We start from the raw sequence: 15,446 nt of genomic DNA on the forward strand, positions 1-15,446 counted from the left end.
AGGCCTTGAAATACATCCACAGGTACACCTCCAATTGACTCAAATGATGTCAGTTAGCCTATCAGAAGCTTCTCAAACCATTACATAATTTTCTGGAATTTTCCGAGTTGTTTAAAGGCACAGTCAACTTAGTGTATGTAAACTTCTGACCCACTGGAATTGTGAATACAGTGAAATAATCTGTCAGTAAACCATTTTTGGAAAAATTCCTTGTGCCATGCACAAAGTAGATGTCCTAACCAACTGGCCAAAACTATCGTTTTTTAACAAGAAATTTGTGGAGTGGTTGAAAAATTAGATTTAATGACTCCAACCTAAGAGCATGTAAACTGCAGCGGGGTAATAACTTTGCATGTTTTATTGGTATTGCGAGTAAATCCAACAGGCATCATGCTCGACAGAATGGAACAGCTCCTAAATCGTCCACCATATCTAGCTCACCCGCTTGAACTGTGCTGGCCTGCCCTGGATAGCTAATTTTGGAATCCATTGATGAAGTGATCAATTCGCCGAAGCTATTTCTGGAGTACAACACGAGAAGTCGATAACTCCATACGTGAATTTAACTGATGATACATAATCTGGGGCGGCAGGGTAGCCTAGTGGTTAGAGCGTTGGACTAGTAACCGGAAGGTTGCGAGTTCAGAACCCCGAGCTGACAAGGTACAAATCTGTCGTTCTGCCCCTGAACAGGCAGTTAACCCACTAGGCCGTCATTGAAAATAAGAATTTGTTCTTAACTGACTTGCCTGGTTAAATAAAGGTAAAATAAAAAATAAAAAAAATCTTTGGGATAAATACATCAGAGGCCAGCTGGCACATGACAAAGCAAGGCTTTTTTTAATCTGAAGAAGAGGGTGCTGGATCAAAAAGTGACAGGCAAATATAGTTGTGATGTAAGCCTCGGGTAATGTCCCAAATGGAACCCTATTCCCTATATAGTGCACTACTTTTGACCAGAGCCCTATGGGCCCAGGTGAAAAGCAGTGCACTATATAGGGAATAGGTTTCCATTTGGTACATGCCCTCGGTCAGCACCGGGCACACATGACTTGCCTCGCTAGGTCTCTGATGAGAGGGTAGCATAACTGCCAAGTTGAGGAAAAGATTTGGAGGCACGGATGGTATGCCAGATATCTTCTCCAAGTTGTGTGTTTTGTTGCTACTCAACACCTCATGAGCATCATGGATGAGGCCAATTGGTGTGATTTCAGTGTCGCTCTCCTTTCCCACGAGACCCTTCTATTTAGTTGTTTGGTTGTTTCAGCTTCACTGTTCCCACAATTTTAATCATGACCAAATGGGTTTTCAGAAATGACTGAAAATGAGCCAATCACCTACTAGCTAACACATTGGACATTCATTTGGTGTGTGGCAAGATTCCAAAGACAGAGGCTTTCCATGTGACTGTGTGTATTTGTGAGAGTGTGCATGCAAGTGAGAGTGCGTGTGTATGCAAATGTGAGATAGAGTATGTGTGTGTGTACCAAAAGTTTGGACACACCTAGACATTCAAGGGTTTTTCTTTATTTGTATTATTTTCTACATTGTAGAATAATAGTGAAGACATCAAAACTATGAAATAACACATATGAAGTCATGTAGTAACCAAAAAAGTGTTAAATCAAAAGTAGCAACCCTTGCCTTAATGACAGCTTTGCACAGTCTGGCATTCTTCTCAACCAGCTTCACTTGGAATGCTTTTCCAACAGTCTTGAAGGAGTTCCCACATATGCTGAGCATTTGTTTGCTGCAATTCCTTCACTCAGCAGTCCAACTCATCCCAAACAATCTCAATTGGATTGAGGTCTGGTGAATGTGGAGCCCAGGTCATCTGATGCAGCACTCCACCAGTCTCCTTCTTGGTCATATAGCCCTTACACAGCCTGGAGGTGTGTTGGGTCATTGTCTTGTTGAAAAGCAAATTATGGTAGTCATGCTGGTTAAGCGTGCCTTGAATTCTAAATAAATCCCTGACAGTGTCACCAGCAAAGCACCCCCACATACAAAGCACCCCCACACCTGCTCCTCCATGCTTCAGTGGGAGATCATCTGTTCACCTACTCTGCATCTCAGAAAGACACGACTGTTGGAACCAAAAATCTCAAATTTGGACTCATCAGACCAAAAGGACAGACTTCCACCGGTCTAATGTCCATTGCTCGTGTTTCATGGCACAAGCAATTATCTTCTTATTATTGGTGCCCTTAAGTCGTGGTTTCTTTGCAGCAATTCGACCAGGAAGGCCTGATTCACACAGTGTTCTCTGAACAGTGTAAAATATATGTTCATTTGTTTAACACTTTTTTGGTTACTACATGATTCCATATGTGTTATTTCATAGTTTTGATGTCTTCAGTATTATTCTACAATGTAGAAAATAGTACAAATAAAAACAAATAAAAATGAGTAGGTGTGTCCAAACTTTTGACTGGTACTCTATATGAGAAAGCACTGATTGAGGACACCGCAGCATAGCACAGCACCCAGATGATTACTCGGTCATACCTGGCAGTAGATCTGGACCAAATACTGCAGCTCCTTGGACTCAAAGCCATTCCGTGTCACTTCACTCTGTTCATCCGCGAGGGACAACTGGAATACAGAGAGAAAGGGAAAGAGGGAGAGGGAATGAGAAATTATGAGACGCATATGGTAGCTCTTGGTGTTTTGGGTCAAATGGCAGAAGGGCGTAGATGTGGACAAATGACAGAAAATTCTGTTTAAATAATCCTTTAACCTTTCTGACAATTAAACACAGCCCAGTGCTCCTATTCACAAAGCTTCTGAAAGTAGGAGTCCATTTTAGATCATAATGAATATGATTATACGAACAGGTGGAAACATATCCTAGATCAGCACTCCTACGCTTTGTAAATACGAGCCCTGTACATTTGAACCCCAATCCTTTTTTCCCCTTCTCGCGCTTCTCTCGACTTCTCCTGCTGTAGGACACAGAGAAGATGAACGTAATACCTGAAAGAGGTTGTTGTGGATGACAACAGAAAAGCTTAGAGTACCAAGCCAGCCGTCCGCAACTGACATACATGAAGTGCCACAAATGCACTGGCTGGATAGGCTACTTGGACCTATTTATTCCAAATTATTGACTGAAATTAACCTATCAACATAGTATTTACATATACAGTGTGCATAACTTCTTATTACAGGTGCATACTAGACAATGCTCCCTGCACTATTAGCAAGCTCTCATGAAGTTAGTGGGTTGAACAGTGCTAGCTAACATTAGTTGCTACTTTCTAGCTACAAGATCGTAACATTTAACAGGTTGCAGATATCTAATATCACTCCTTTTTGAGTAGAAGGGTTAAAACGTTTTGAAAAGGTGTGTGATGATTTATGCACCCTATTTATGAAGTTAGTGGCAAACGATTTCTGAACTGCAGAGGTATGTGCTAGCGCACACTGTAGCAAAACGTTTTGCAGCCGAAAACAAGCATTTCTTATTGGACAGTTCAGATAGTCCCTCCCCATTTTGGTCCGTTCGCTTCTGTTTGGTTCCTAGGGAATACGACCCTGAACTGGCTGTGAGCACATTGTCAAGACCGGACGGCAGACTCAAGTAAGATGAAGGGCGGAGGGGTGTGTCTCTTTAACAACAGCTGGTGTATGACCTCAAATGTTAAGGAAGTCTTGAGCCTTTGCTTGCCCAAGTTAGAATACCTCATATGCTGCATGTCATACTATTTGCCAAGAGAGTTATCTATTTACCACCACAAACCGATGCTGGCACAAAGCCCCTACTCAATGAGCTGTATAAGTCCATGAGCAAACAAGAAAATGCACATTCACAAGTAGTGTTTCTCACGCATGGTGATTTTAATGCAGGGAAACTGAAATCTGTTTTACCTCATTTTTACCAGAATTTCACCTGTGCAACTAGGGGTGACAAAACTCTAGATCACCTTTTCTCCACACACAGAAACGCATACAAGGCTCTCCCTCACCCTCCCTTTGGCAAATCTGACCAAAACTCTATCCTCCTGCTTCCAAGCTCAATATGGAAGTGGTCAGATGAAGCGGATACTAAGCTACAAGACTATTTCTCTAGCACAGACTGGAATATGTTCCGGGATTCATCGGATAACATCGAGTTTATCACCGGCTTCAATAAGTGCATCAACGACGTTGTCCCCACAGTGAATGTATGTATATACCCCAAACAGAAGTAATGGATTACAGGCTACATCCGCATTAAGCTAAAGGATAGAGCTTCCGCTTTCAAGGAGTGGGACACCAATTTGGACGCTTATAAGAAATCCCGCTACAACCTCTGACGAGCCATCAAACAGGCAAAGTGTCAACACAGGACTGAGAATTCTACTATGCAGGCTCTGATGCACGACAGATGTGACAGGGCTTGCAAACTATCACGGATTACAAAGGGAAACCCGGCTGCGAGATACCATGCGACACAAACCTACCAGACGACCTAAATGCCTTCTATGCTCGCAACACTGAAACATCCATGAGAGCATTAGCTGTTCCGGATGACTAAGCCCGATGTGAGTAAGTCCTTTAAACAGATTAACATTCGCAAGGCTGCGGAGCCAGACGGAATACCAGTATATAGAGCAGCCAGCCAAATAGAAAAAGTAGCCAGCCAGGTGCGTCTGAGCTCCAAAGGAGATCTATTTTGATGGCCACCGGTACATTCAAATTTATTTTTTATATTTAACCTTTATTTAATGCCTTGATTCCATTTGAAATACACAGCGAAATTATTGAATACTTTATCAAGTTTACCTCCCAGATTAGAAAATATTTGTGAGTTGACTTTAACATTAATCTGAAGACTGTTATTTATCTAATCAACTGTGTTTAATTGTTACCCAATTAAATTCATCATGTAACAATTAACTCATTAGGATGTGGGGCACCAAGGGAGCGGTTCTTTAAAGAGTTAACATCTCCCGAATTAAACTCTAAAAAGGTCTTTACCTATCACACCTATAAACAGTCAACTTGTTAATCATAACCTCGTATCATATCATCATTCTGAACAGTCGTAACCTCCTTGCATCTACAAAAACCTGAGCCTTACTTATGATTCAGTACTACACAAATTGGTTTAATCAGTTATTTACTAGTTAATTAAATGTTAACACAGGATAAACATTCACACTTAATACGTTAAAAACAGATCGCTAGCGGAATGGCAAAACATGGCTGCTTGTTACAAAAGAGATGGAGAGAGGGGGGCAGAGAGGGACAGAGACATAATACTTCGGTACATTTAGAAACTACTCTCACTTACAGTAATCATATACTTTGCACACGAACCGCCACTCAAGTCTCATACTGTTGTCAGGTATTTGGTGACTTGTCGTGTAGTCCTGAATAGAACAACAGAGTTTATTTTCCTCCCATTCCCTCCTGAAGATGCTTATTCGAAGATAGGCTAGCCGGTTGATGGTACCTAGTAGAGTGATGATTGTAGCGTAATACGATGGTTTGAGCAGAGTAGTAGAATGGTCCCACCTAAATTCGCTTTCTAAGATACTTTACTTAGGACAGCTAATCAGCCGTACCAGTGATTGTCCAGGAGGTGAGTTTAACGTCTCTGCCTCATGTTGAGATTCAGAGTTCAAACCACTTTAAGCATGCAGCTGCAGCTTCATGCTTTTCTGGTCTGATATGTTAATTCTTAACCCATCGATTTATACAGTTTCATCGAAAGGGCGGTTCCGTTAGGCTGACACGGTCTGACCTCACTCAGGGGCGTGACTTATCACTCTGCAAATTTTATGTAAAACAATTATCTCTTATGGCTCCTAAAATCCCATCCCTCATCCCCCATCATTTTTCATATTACATGCACAATGCATAGGATGGACACTTCACACATGTAGTGGGGATCCTTTCCACATTACAGTATTTCCTTTATAACATTTTTAATGGCATCACAAAATAAACTAAATTACATTCGTTCTATAGTTCGCCTCTGACCATTCCCAATGTTCTATGTTATATATTATAATATTATTATATTGTTTCAGTATTCGCTTTAGAACATGTTAGTGTTTCGGTGGGAAAAGTCTCTTGAAACAAAGGACATTCCTCTGGTGAACATTGGCGAGGGAGACTTGAATCTTTTCCTCTTGATTTACGACAGGATGCGAGGTGTTAACCCTCACAAGTTCAACCCTCCCCCTTTGCAGGTGAGATGGGGTCTGGTTGAAGTTATTCATTGCAAATCTGATCTGATCTATTTGGATCCTCACAGGACAGTCATGACATATTGTTGTGATATTCAAATAAAATCATGTTATTTGTCACATGCTTCGTAAACAATAGGTGTAGACTAAGTGAAATACTTACGGCCCCTCCCAACAATGCAGAGAAAAAAAATACAACACAATGAGTAACTATAACTTGACTATATACACAGGGCACCAGCGCTGAGTCGATGTGCAGGGGCACGAGGCAACTGAGGCAGACATGCACATACAGGCAGGGGAAAAGTCCCAACAGGGTAGACAATAAGTAGTAGCAGCAGCATATGTGATGAGTCAAAAGAATTAGTGCAAAATGGTATTGTATAAAAAGGCTATTTAAATAACTGAAAATGTATGAATTCAGTGTACTGTTGTTTTGGATATTGTCTAGGTCTAGGCCTATATGACTATGACTATTTTCTAAGTAAGAGAACAAACCAATTTAAACACTGTAAATAAGACTTTAATCTCAAGATAGTTTACATTTTAACCCGTCGTCTCTTGAGATTAAAGTCTTACTTACAGTTTAACTGCAAGATATTAATTGCCACAATGTTTGTTCTTCAAATTATGTATTTTATAAAAAATGAAGGGAAAAAAATGATGTAAATAGCCCACATTATCTTTAAAAATACATCAAAGGTTTTGTTTTTCCAGGTTTCCGTTTGCCCCAGTTCTTTAAAGTTCTCTCTCAAAATCACACTTTTTAAATAGAAACATTACATTGGATGTTCTAAGCCCACAACAATGCCTAAACCACGAGACCCTTTTTAAGGTTTGTGAAAAATCTGAGAAATTTCGATTTTTGGGTGTAGATACCCTAGCTGTTGTTTAGCGGTGGTTTTGCAGCGAAAGTAGAGTTTGTAAAACAAATACCCACTTGACACACACAGACAGGGGCATTCTCGTTGCCTTTTCAGAAAGTTGCAGGAAATACGATTCACTGATGCATTCTGTTCAATACATTTAGTATATTGTTCAATTCCGTGAGGGCCCTAATTATCATATTTGGACCAGAATGAGGCTCTCCGCTACCTATTGTTACTGCAATGATGCTCCACCATCTTCACCGAATGTTCTCATAATTTATTTGCAGATAACCGCAAAAAAAGCAGTGACATACCAGTAGCCCTATGCAAATTAGGAAGCCAAATGAACGGCTCTCACAGATTCAGTAGGCTACACTGACTGACGAGAGTCACTCACTTTAGCGTCACTGTTTGGCAAGCCCCGACATCTTAGGAAAGGAAACCTAGGAAATCCTTTGGTTTACTTGTCCCGATGCGATACCATGCCATATCATTTATTAATGGCAAACGGATATAGGATATGAACTTTATTCAGTCAGTTCAACACCATTTATAAACTAGTCAACACTTGCTGTTAAGTTATCAACATGCAGTAAATAGCCTTCTACGCACCACGATTCCGTGTGGCTGGCTATGTGAAACACGGAAAATAAGTGTGTCAGAAAACAAAAATTATGTTGTGGATTTCGACTCATCATTACATGGGATGTGCAAATTCCCTCCGTGTAAAGAAATTCTACTGCAACCAGAGATCTGTATTTAATGATGAGATGCTCGTCTCCTCCCTAACAATGGGAGTCGTCTTAAAGGCAGAAAGCAGGTGACAAGCTTAGGTCCAAAATAAGCCCACAAAAAAGCACTGGGTTAATTTTGTACAGAGTGAAACCTCTCACTTGGCCTCTTCTTCTCAGCTGCATTTCCCTGTCATCGATCACTTTGTGACTGACAGGCACCTATCCTCTCAATAGATCCCTAGAAGGTGCATATAGTTAATTCTAGAGGGAGAGGGCTCGACGGACTATCAAATTGAAACTTAAATGAAAAGTAGACTATTTAATATGAAGTGGAAAACGTAGCCAGCTGAAAATGAGCCCATAACTGGCCGATTAGCCAGCGCTAATGGAAAACACTGGTAATACCAACTCGTTTCATGCAGACCACCATTGTCCCCGTATCCCAAGAACAAAAGGTAACCTGCCTAAATTACTATCGCCCAATAGCACTCACATCTACAGCCATGAAATGCTTCGAAAAGCCGGTCATGCTCACATCAACACCATCATTCCATGGACCCACTCCAATTTGCATAGCACCCAAACAGATGAATCAATCTCGATTGTACTCCACACTGCCCTTACCCACCTGGACAAAAGGAAAACCTACAGTTGAATTCGGAAGTTTACAAACACTTAGGTTGGAGTCTTTAAAACTCGTTTTTCAACCACTCCACAAATTTCTTGTTAACAAACTATAGTTTTGGCAAGTTGGTTAGGACATCTACTTTGTGCATGACAAGTCATTTTTTGTTGTTGTTTACTGACAGATTATTTAACTTATAATTCACTGTATCACAATTCCAGTGGGTCAGAAGTTTAAATACACTAAGTTGACTGTGCCTTTAAACAGCTTGGAAAATTCCAGAAAATGATGGCTTTAGAAGCTTCTGATAGGCTAATTGACATCATTTGAGTCAATTGGAGGTGTACCTGTGGATGTATTTCAAGGTCTTTCAAGGTCTCAGTGCCTCTTTGCTTGACATTATGGGAAAATCTAAAGAAATTAGCCAAGACCTCAGAAAAAAAATTGTGGGCCTCCACAAGTCTGGTTCATCCTTGGGAGCAATTTCCAAATGCATGAAGGTGCCATGTGTAGGACTGATCACTGATGAGGCAGCCTATAGGGAGGAGATCAGAGACGTGGCAGTGTGGTGCCAGGACAACAACCTCTCCCTCATCGTAAGCAAGACTAAGTAGTTGATCATGGACTACAGGAAACGGCGGGGCGAGCACGCCCCCCGTCCACATCGATGGGGCTGTAGTATAGCGGGTCGAGAGCTTCAAGTTCCTCTGTGTCCATATCACTAAGAAATTTAACATGGTCCACACACATGAAGAGGGCATGACATTAGCTCTTCCCCGTCAGGAGGCTGAAAATATTTGGCCCTCAAAAGTTCTACAGCTGCACTATTGAGAGCATCTTGATTGTCTGCGTCACCGCTTGGTACAACAACTGCAAGGCATCCGACCGCAAGGTGCTACAGCAGGTGGTGAGTACGGCTTAGTACATCACTGGGGCCGAGTTCCCTGCCATCCAGGACCTCTATACCAGACGGTCTCAACGGAAAGCCCCAAAAATTGTCAAAGACTCCAACCACCCACGCCATAGGCTGTTTTCTCTGCTATCGCAAAGCAAGCAGTACCAGTGCCTCAAGTCTGGAACCAACAGGATCCTGAAAAGCTTCTATCCCCAAGCCATAAGACTGCTAAATAGCTAATCAAATAACTCCCCGGACTACCTGCATTGACCCTTTTTTGCACTAATGCTCTTGCACTGAATCTATGCATAGACACTGGACTCTACCCACACACTCACACATACTTACACAGACACTCCTGTCATGACGTTGGCCTCTTTGAGTATAGGAACCCCATCCCCCTCTCCCTGCCTCCCCCCTTTCCTCCTTCAACTAGGCTGCTGTGGTCAGAGGTCGTAAATTCCTGAGAAGACCTCATGGACACACAGTTATAGAGAGTAGTTTTTCATGGAGACAAAGGAAATCCTTCCACCTCACAGAACTTGAGGTACGAACAAATTTCATGTTCCGGAGAAAGTGTAAAAGATCGGTGAAGAATCCAGCTACGAACTGGTCCGTTTGTCAAAACTTGGGAAGCTCATGGGAGACTGTGTAGCCACATTACCATAACGCTGTTTGTATAATAGCCCCAGATATGAGGTTTACATCTAATTGTTGTATAAGATGAATGAGTGAGTATGATACTGTTTATACAATTTCACAATGTGATTTTGGACTGTTTAATGAAGGAAAACTCAAAAAGGGAATAAATCATTAATCAGAAGACTATTGATCAGATATGAAAATACCTGAAGGGTTATATTGGGAAATTATAACTTTGTAATCTGAATACTTTCCTTGGTGTCCCGACTTCATAGTTAATTACAGTTACATGATTATTCAGTTTAATCGCGTAATACTAATTACTGGAATCTTTGATAAAAACTAAGTCTTCAATTTAATGATAGTAAAGACACGACACTCCAAAACACTTACACGCACAGACACTACATACGGCCACACACACACACACACACACACATAACATGTGCACACATGCATACTGTGTGCACATGCATTCTTCCACATTTTGTTATGTTACATTCTTATTCTAAAATGTATTAAATATTTTTTTCCTCATCTATCTACACACATAATGAAAGCAAAAACAGGTTTTAAGAAATGTTTGCATATTTATAAAAACAAAAGAGAAACATCAAATTTACATAAGTATTCAGACCCTTTACTTAGTACTTTGTTGAAGCACCTTTGGCAGAGATTACAGCCTTGAGTATTCTTGGGTATGACACTACAAGCTTGGCACACCATGTATTTGGGGGAGTTTCTCCCATTCTTCTTGGCAGATCCTCTCAAGCTCTGGTTGGATGGGGAGCATCGCTGCACAGCTATATTTAGGTCTCTCCAGAGATTTTCAAATCAGGTTCAAGTCCAGGGTCCGGCTGGGCCACTCAAGGACATACAGAGACTTGTCCCGAAGCCATCAGACCAGAGAATCTTGATTCTCATGTCCTGAGAGTCCTATAGGTGCCTTTTGGAAAACTACAAGCTGGCTATCATGTGCCTTTTACTGAGGAGTGGCTTCCGTCTGGCCACTCTACCAAAAAGGCCTGATTGGTAGAGTGCTGCAGAGATGGTAGTCCTTCTGGAATGTTCTCCCATCTCCACAGAGGAACGCTAGAGCTCTGTCAGAGTGACCATCGGGTTCTTGGTCACCTCCCTGACCAAGGCCCGTCTCCCCGATTGTTCAGTTTGGACGGGTGGCCAGCTCTAGGAAGAGTCTCGTTGGTTCCAAACTACTTCATTAAAGAATGATGGAGGCTACTGTGTTCTTGGGGACCTTCAATGCTGCAGACATTTTTGGGTACCCTGCCCGAGATCTGTGTCTTGACACAATCCTGTCTCGGAGCTCTGGGGACAATTCCTGGCTTGGTTTTTACTCTGACATGACCTGTCAACTGTGGGACCTTATATAGACAGGTGTGTGCCCTTCCAAAACAGAATGCACCTGAGCTCAATTTCGAGTCTCATAGCAAAGGGTCTGAATACTTATGTAACTAAGGTATGTTATTTATTTTTAATACATTTGCAAAAATGTCTAAAAACCCATCTTTGCTTTGTCATTGTGGGGTAGTGTGTGTAGATTGATGAGGGGAAAAAATAATTTTATAAATTTTAGAATAAGGCTGTAACCTAACAAAATGTGGAGAAAGGGAAGGGGTCTGAATACTTTCCGAATGCACTGTACATGGCTACCTCAATTACCTCTTACCCCTGCATATCAACTCAGTACTGGTGCTCCCTGTATATAGCCATTAGGGTTAGGCGTTATGCAGATTTTCGTACCATTTCTGTAACATACTGGGGTATACAGTATTCCTGGAAGTACACACAAGGGACTCTATGTAAAAATAAATATATAATACAAGCACAAAACAACAGGAGGGGATTGAATGTCTCTGCTGTAACCAAGAAGCTTGATCTTGACATCTAGCAAGTTAGCAAACCAAATGCATAGCTGGAGCCCTGAGCTGGATTTATATATTTGACACATCTTAGATTTCTTAGTTATTCTTAACTTAGCATACAGCATACATTATTTTTTTTACGGTATTGAAAATCATAAATCATATTTTTATCTTTAAATCGGCATTGTTGGAAAAGGACCCGTAAGTAAGCATTTCACCGTTAGTCTACACCTGTTTATGAATCATGTGACAAATAACATATTTTATTTTATTTGCGCACTGGACCTGACAAACTTATTGATACATACAGTAGTAGGCCTACTTTACCATCAGTTATTTGCAATCATTTTATGCTGTAGGCCAAGTGTCATACATTCACATTGTAGGCCTAACACGTTTTTGTCGAATACACAGAATTTTTTTCTAATTTCATGGAACATTCCAGAGTTGCATGACATTTTCGCATAATTTATAGCTGAGAAAGCTAAGTAGTGAACAAAAACCAGTGGCCTCACTTTCTCAAGCCATTGCTTTGGCATGTGACACCTTACAACACTGACAACATCTATTGCTTAGCTACGCTGCAAGCACAATAAAATAGTTCCATTACTTCAATGCCAATTAGTGACCAAACAAGCCATTGTTTTCTTCCTAATTGAAAGCTACTTGCCTATATATCTCCCAATCAATCCCTTGGAAATTCCTTTAGGAAGGACAAGCATATAAAATGTAACACACAGAGGGGATATAACACAATGTTGCTATTGCAGAGACCATGTTTAACAATCCACCATTGATTGCTAGACTATGTAGTGAATTGTATGGTTTGTGTGTTCCTTCATACACAGTGTACAGACCACAGACATACACAGCACAACAGTCGGTGTTTATCCCCATCATTGCATACACACAGATTACAGATACACACATGAACACAATCAAACTGAATGGCCTCCGCTGTCCTTTGTGCCTGAAGAGGTCTGCTCCGTATCCTCCAGGCACCAGAACCCGATCCGCACCCCAATCCATCCCTGTGATTGACATGTCATTATGAAACGAGCTGGGCAATGCGTCCAAGCACTGACCTCCGAGAGCGAGTGAAAAATAATGGTATTGCATGTTTACACAGTTAAACACACACACGCACTGGGTTTGGTGGGGTCTTTGTGTAACGATGAGCAAAACAAACCTAGACCCTTCAGATTCCCCCATTGCTATGGGGTGGTAGACACAGCAGCCGCTTTAGACAATAGACAGCTCAGCTCTAGCCAGGTTAGCATAGAAGTTGTTAATACACTAGTCCAGGTGCAGTGGGACTGGTGCAGGACCAAACCCAACATGGTACACAACAACAGAACAGAACACCGATCAGTAGTAAGCTGCCTTTACCATTCAGAGCAGAAATTTGTGCTGTTGATTTATAGGATAAACAGTGGTATGCTTTATTTGAATCTGGGGCTGCCACTTGGTTAAATTTACCCTTGAATATGTGTGATACAATTATGCCACTTTGACAGTGTTGAGGGCTGAGGGGCCTCCTCTACTGCAGCTGAACTGCTGTGGATATGGATAGTATAGATTGCATACAGCCAATAGCCACTAGGTCAACCCGCTAAAGTGGTGACGGTCATGATGTGGGCTGGCTAAGCTTGACAAACAGACGTGAATAATTTCAAACAGGTCACAAGATCGAAAAACGAGGCCAGGTTCAATATGCACCTCGATCCACACTGTTAGCCCACTTCAAAACAGACACATCATGGAAAAGGCCTCTATATTAGACACACTAGCAACAGAAGCTTACTCAAATGTGACCCAGCATTCAGACAAGAGACTCGAATCATGGGGAAATGACATGGCTCTGTCAAACAGTCAATTTCAGTGCGTGGATGGAGAGTCATCCTTGAAAAATGGCAAAAAACAACCACACATTTAGGGTCTACATTTCGAAGAGCTTCATTAGTGTCCTTGGCATTAGCCTCTAAGTTTTGGAATGAAATAACTACAGATATAGCATCTTGTCAGTTCCACGTGATACGTCAGTAGGTGGTTGTGAGGGCCTTTTCACCTCCATCTATGGAGCCAGCAGGTTTACTGTCTGTACAAAACAATTGTCAAGGCTACGTGTGGGACGCAAAATAGCAGGCTTGGTTTAAGTACCACTGTAGCTCCAGACGGCTTGGCACAGCCTACTGTTTGCAGCGACTCCGCTCTTTCACTTCCTCCCTCTCTCCTTCTTCAGTGTTTTCACTTTTGTTAGCTTCCACTCTTCTCATATCAACTCTCTCTCCCTATTTCTTCATCAGTGTTCTGTGTTTTCACTTTCGTTAGTTACCGCTCCAACTCTTTTTCTCAACCCTGGGGTCTAAAATCTCCAAACTGAAGTGGTACGTTTGCTCAATTAGTTCTACAGACAAAGAACCTTGAGTGAGCTCCAAGCTTGACAAAGAGCTACAGAGGAGAAAGTTGTTTGTTCTCTAAGAGCTTAGAAAGTGTGCTGATCAAACAATGTTCGGGGATGAGGGAGAGAGACAGAAACACACATGGAAGAGTTTTTTGGGTCTCATTAAAGTTGACTTAATGTAAGAGATGCTGGAAAACAGCTAACGGTAATCCCCGTCCAGTTTCTGTGGGCTCGTCCCAAAAAAATGCATGGTAGTAGGAGAGAACATGACCTAGTTCATCGTTCTCTGCAAGCAGAGTTCAATAATGGTAGGCTACATGTACAAATGCACTTGCACACACATACACTGTCAAACAGACTGTGTCTCTCTCACACACACACACACACACACACACACCTCATTACCGATGGCGCTCAATGACAGTTCAGTGAACCGGGAGCGACACAGCAACCAGTCTATTGTTCAGCTGGGATCCCTGCTGCTGAACCACACGTTAAAAACAACTTGTTCCGCTCCGTAAAAAAAAGTGACTAATTCCAACACCCAGCCAGTGCATGTCTAGCAGTGAAATACTGACTTGTCCATTAAGACTAAATCCACCACAGTGACAGAAGACCATCCACGGTGGCCTTGCTGCAGAGAGAGAGAGAATGTGTGTGTGTGTGTGTGCAGACGTGGGTGAGCAGCTATTACGGCCTTCTAGCTCTGTAGTCTCTGAAGAATAAGCTCAAAGCTAACCCACCTGCTATATTTTTGCCTAAAAAAAGCTTTCACTGACACACTGTCACTGAGAAAGGAGAGATAGACGAGAGAGAAAGATATAAAGAGGAAGAGGGAGAGAGGTCCTCTCAGTCAGTACTCACAGCATTAGAGTCCTGTTGCCACTGCTTTGGTCATAAGGCCTTTTGTTTGTTTCCCTTCACGGTGCCTGCCGGGGGCTGAACACAGAAAGAGAGCCCCCCTACTGAACACATACACACACTGAGTCCGTCCTCCCGCTTTAGCCTGGAGTATCCATGTCTCACAGTGTGTGTGTGTGTGTGTGTCTCAAAGTGGCCTGTTCTCCAGTCCCGCAAGCCTCTGTTCCCCTCGCGTCCGAGAACAAATCCACTCTCCAGGATACAGATACAGCACCGTCTCCTTGCAAGCTCACATACACTCTCTCTCTCTCTCTCTCTCTCTCTCTCTGTTTGTTGTCCCGTGTGTGTGGAGTG

At 42.0% G+C, this 15,446-nt stretch overlaps 1 protein-coding gene across 3 annotated transcripts in view; it reads right to left on the reverse strand.

The window, feature by feature from the left end:
• LOC109872604 (rho GTPase-activating protein 32) overlaps positions 1-15,446 on the reverse strand; it is a 212,585-nt gene that overhangs the window by 51,446 nt on the left and 145,693 nt on the right. For 2 of the 3 annotated variants that reach the window (XM_031807802.1, XM_020463896.2), the window contains exon 6: positions 2,509-2,595. In XM_031807802.1, coding sequence (XP_031663662.1) covers positions 2,509-2,595 — 87 coding nt within the window. Of the gene's footprint in view, positions 1-2,508; positions 2,596-15,095; positions 15,115-15,446 lie in introns of those variants that run through there. The other variant, XM_031807803.1, reaches the window with a different exon arrangement.

This window comes from Oncorhynchus kisutch, linkage group LG28 (genome assembly GCF_002021735.2).
Source record: "Oncorhynchus kisutch isolate 150728-3 linkage group LG28, Okis_V2, whole genome shotgun sequence".
Classification (NCBI taxonomy): Eukaryota; Metazoa; Chordata; class Actinopteri; order Salmoniformes; family Salmonidae; genus Oncorhynchus; species Oncorhynchus kisutch.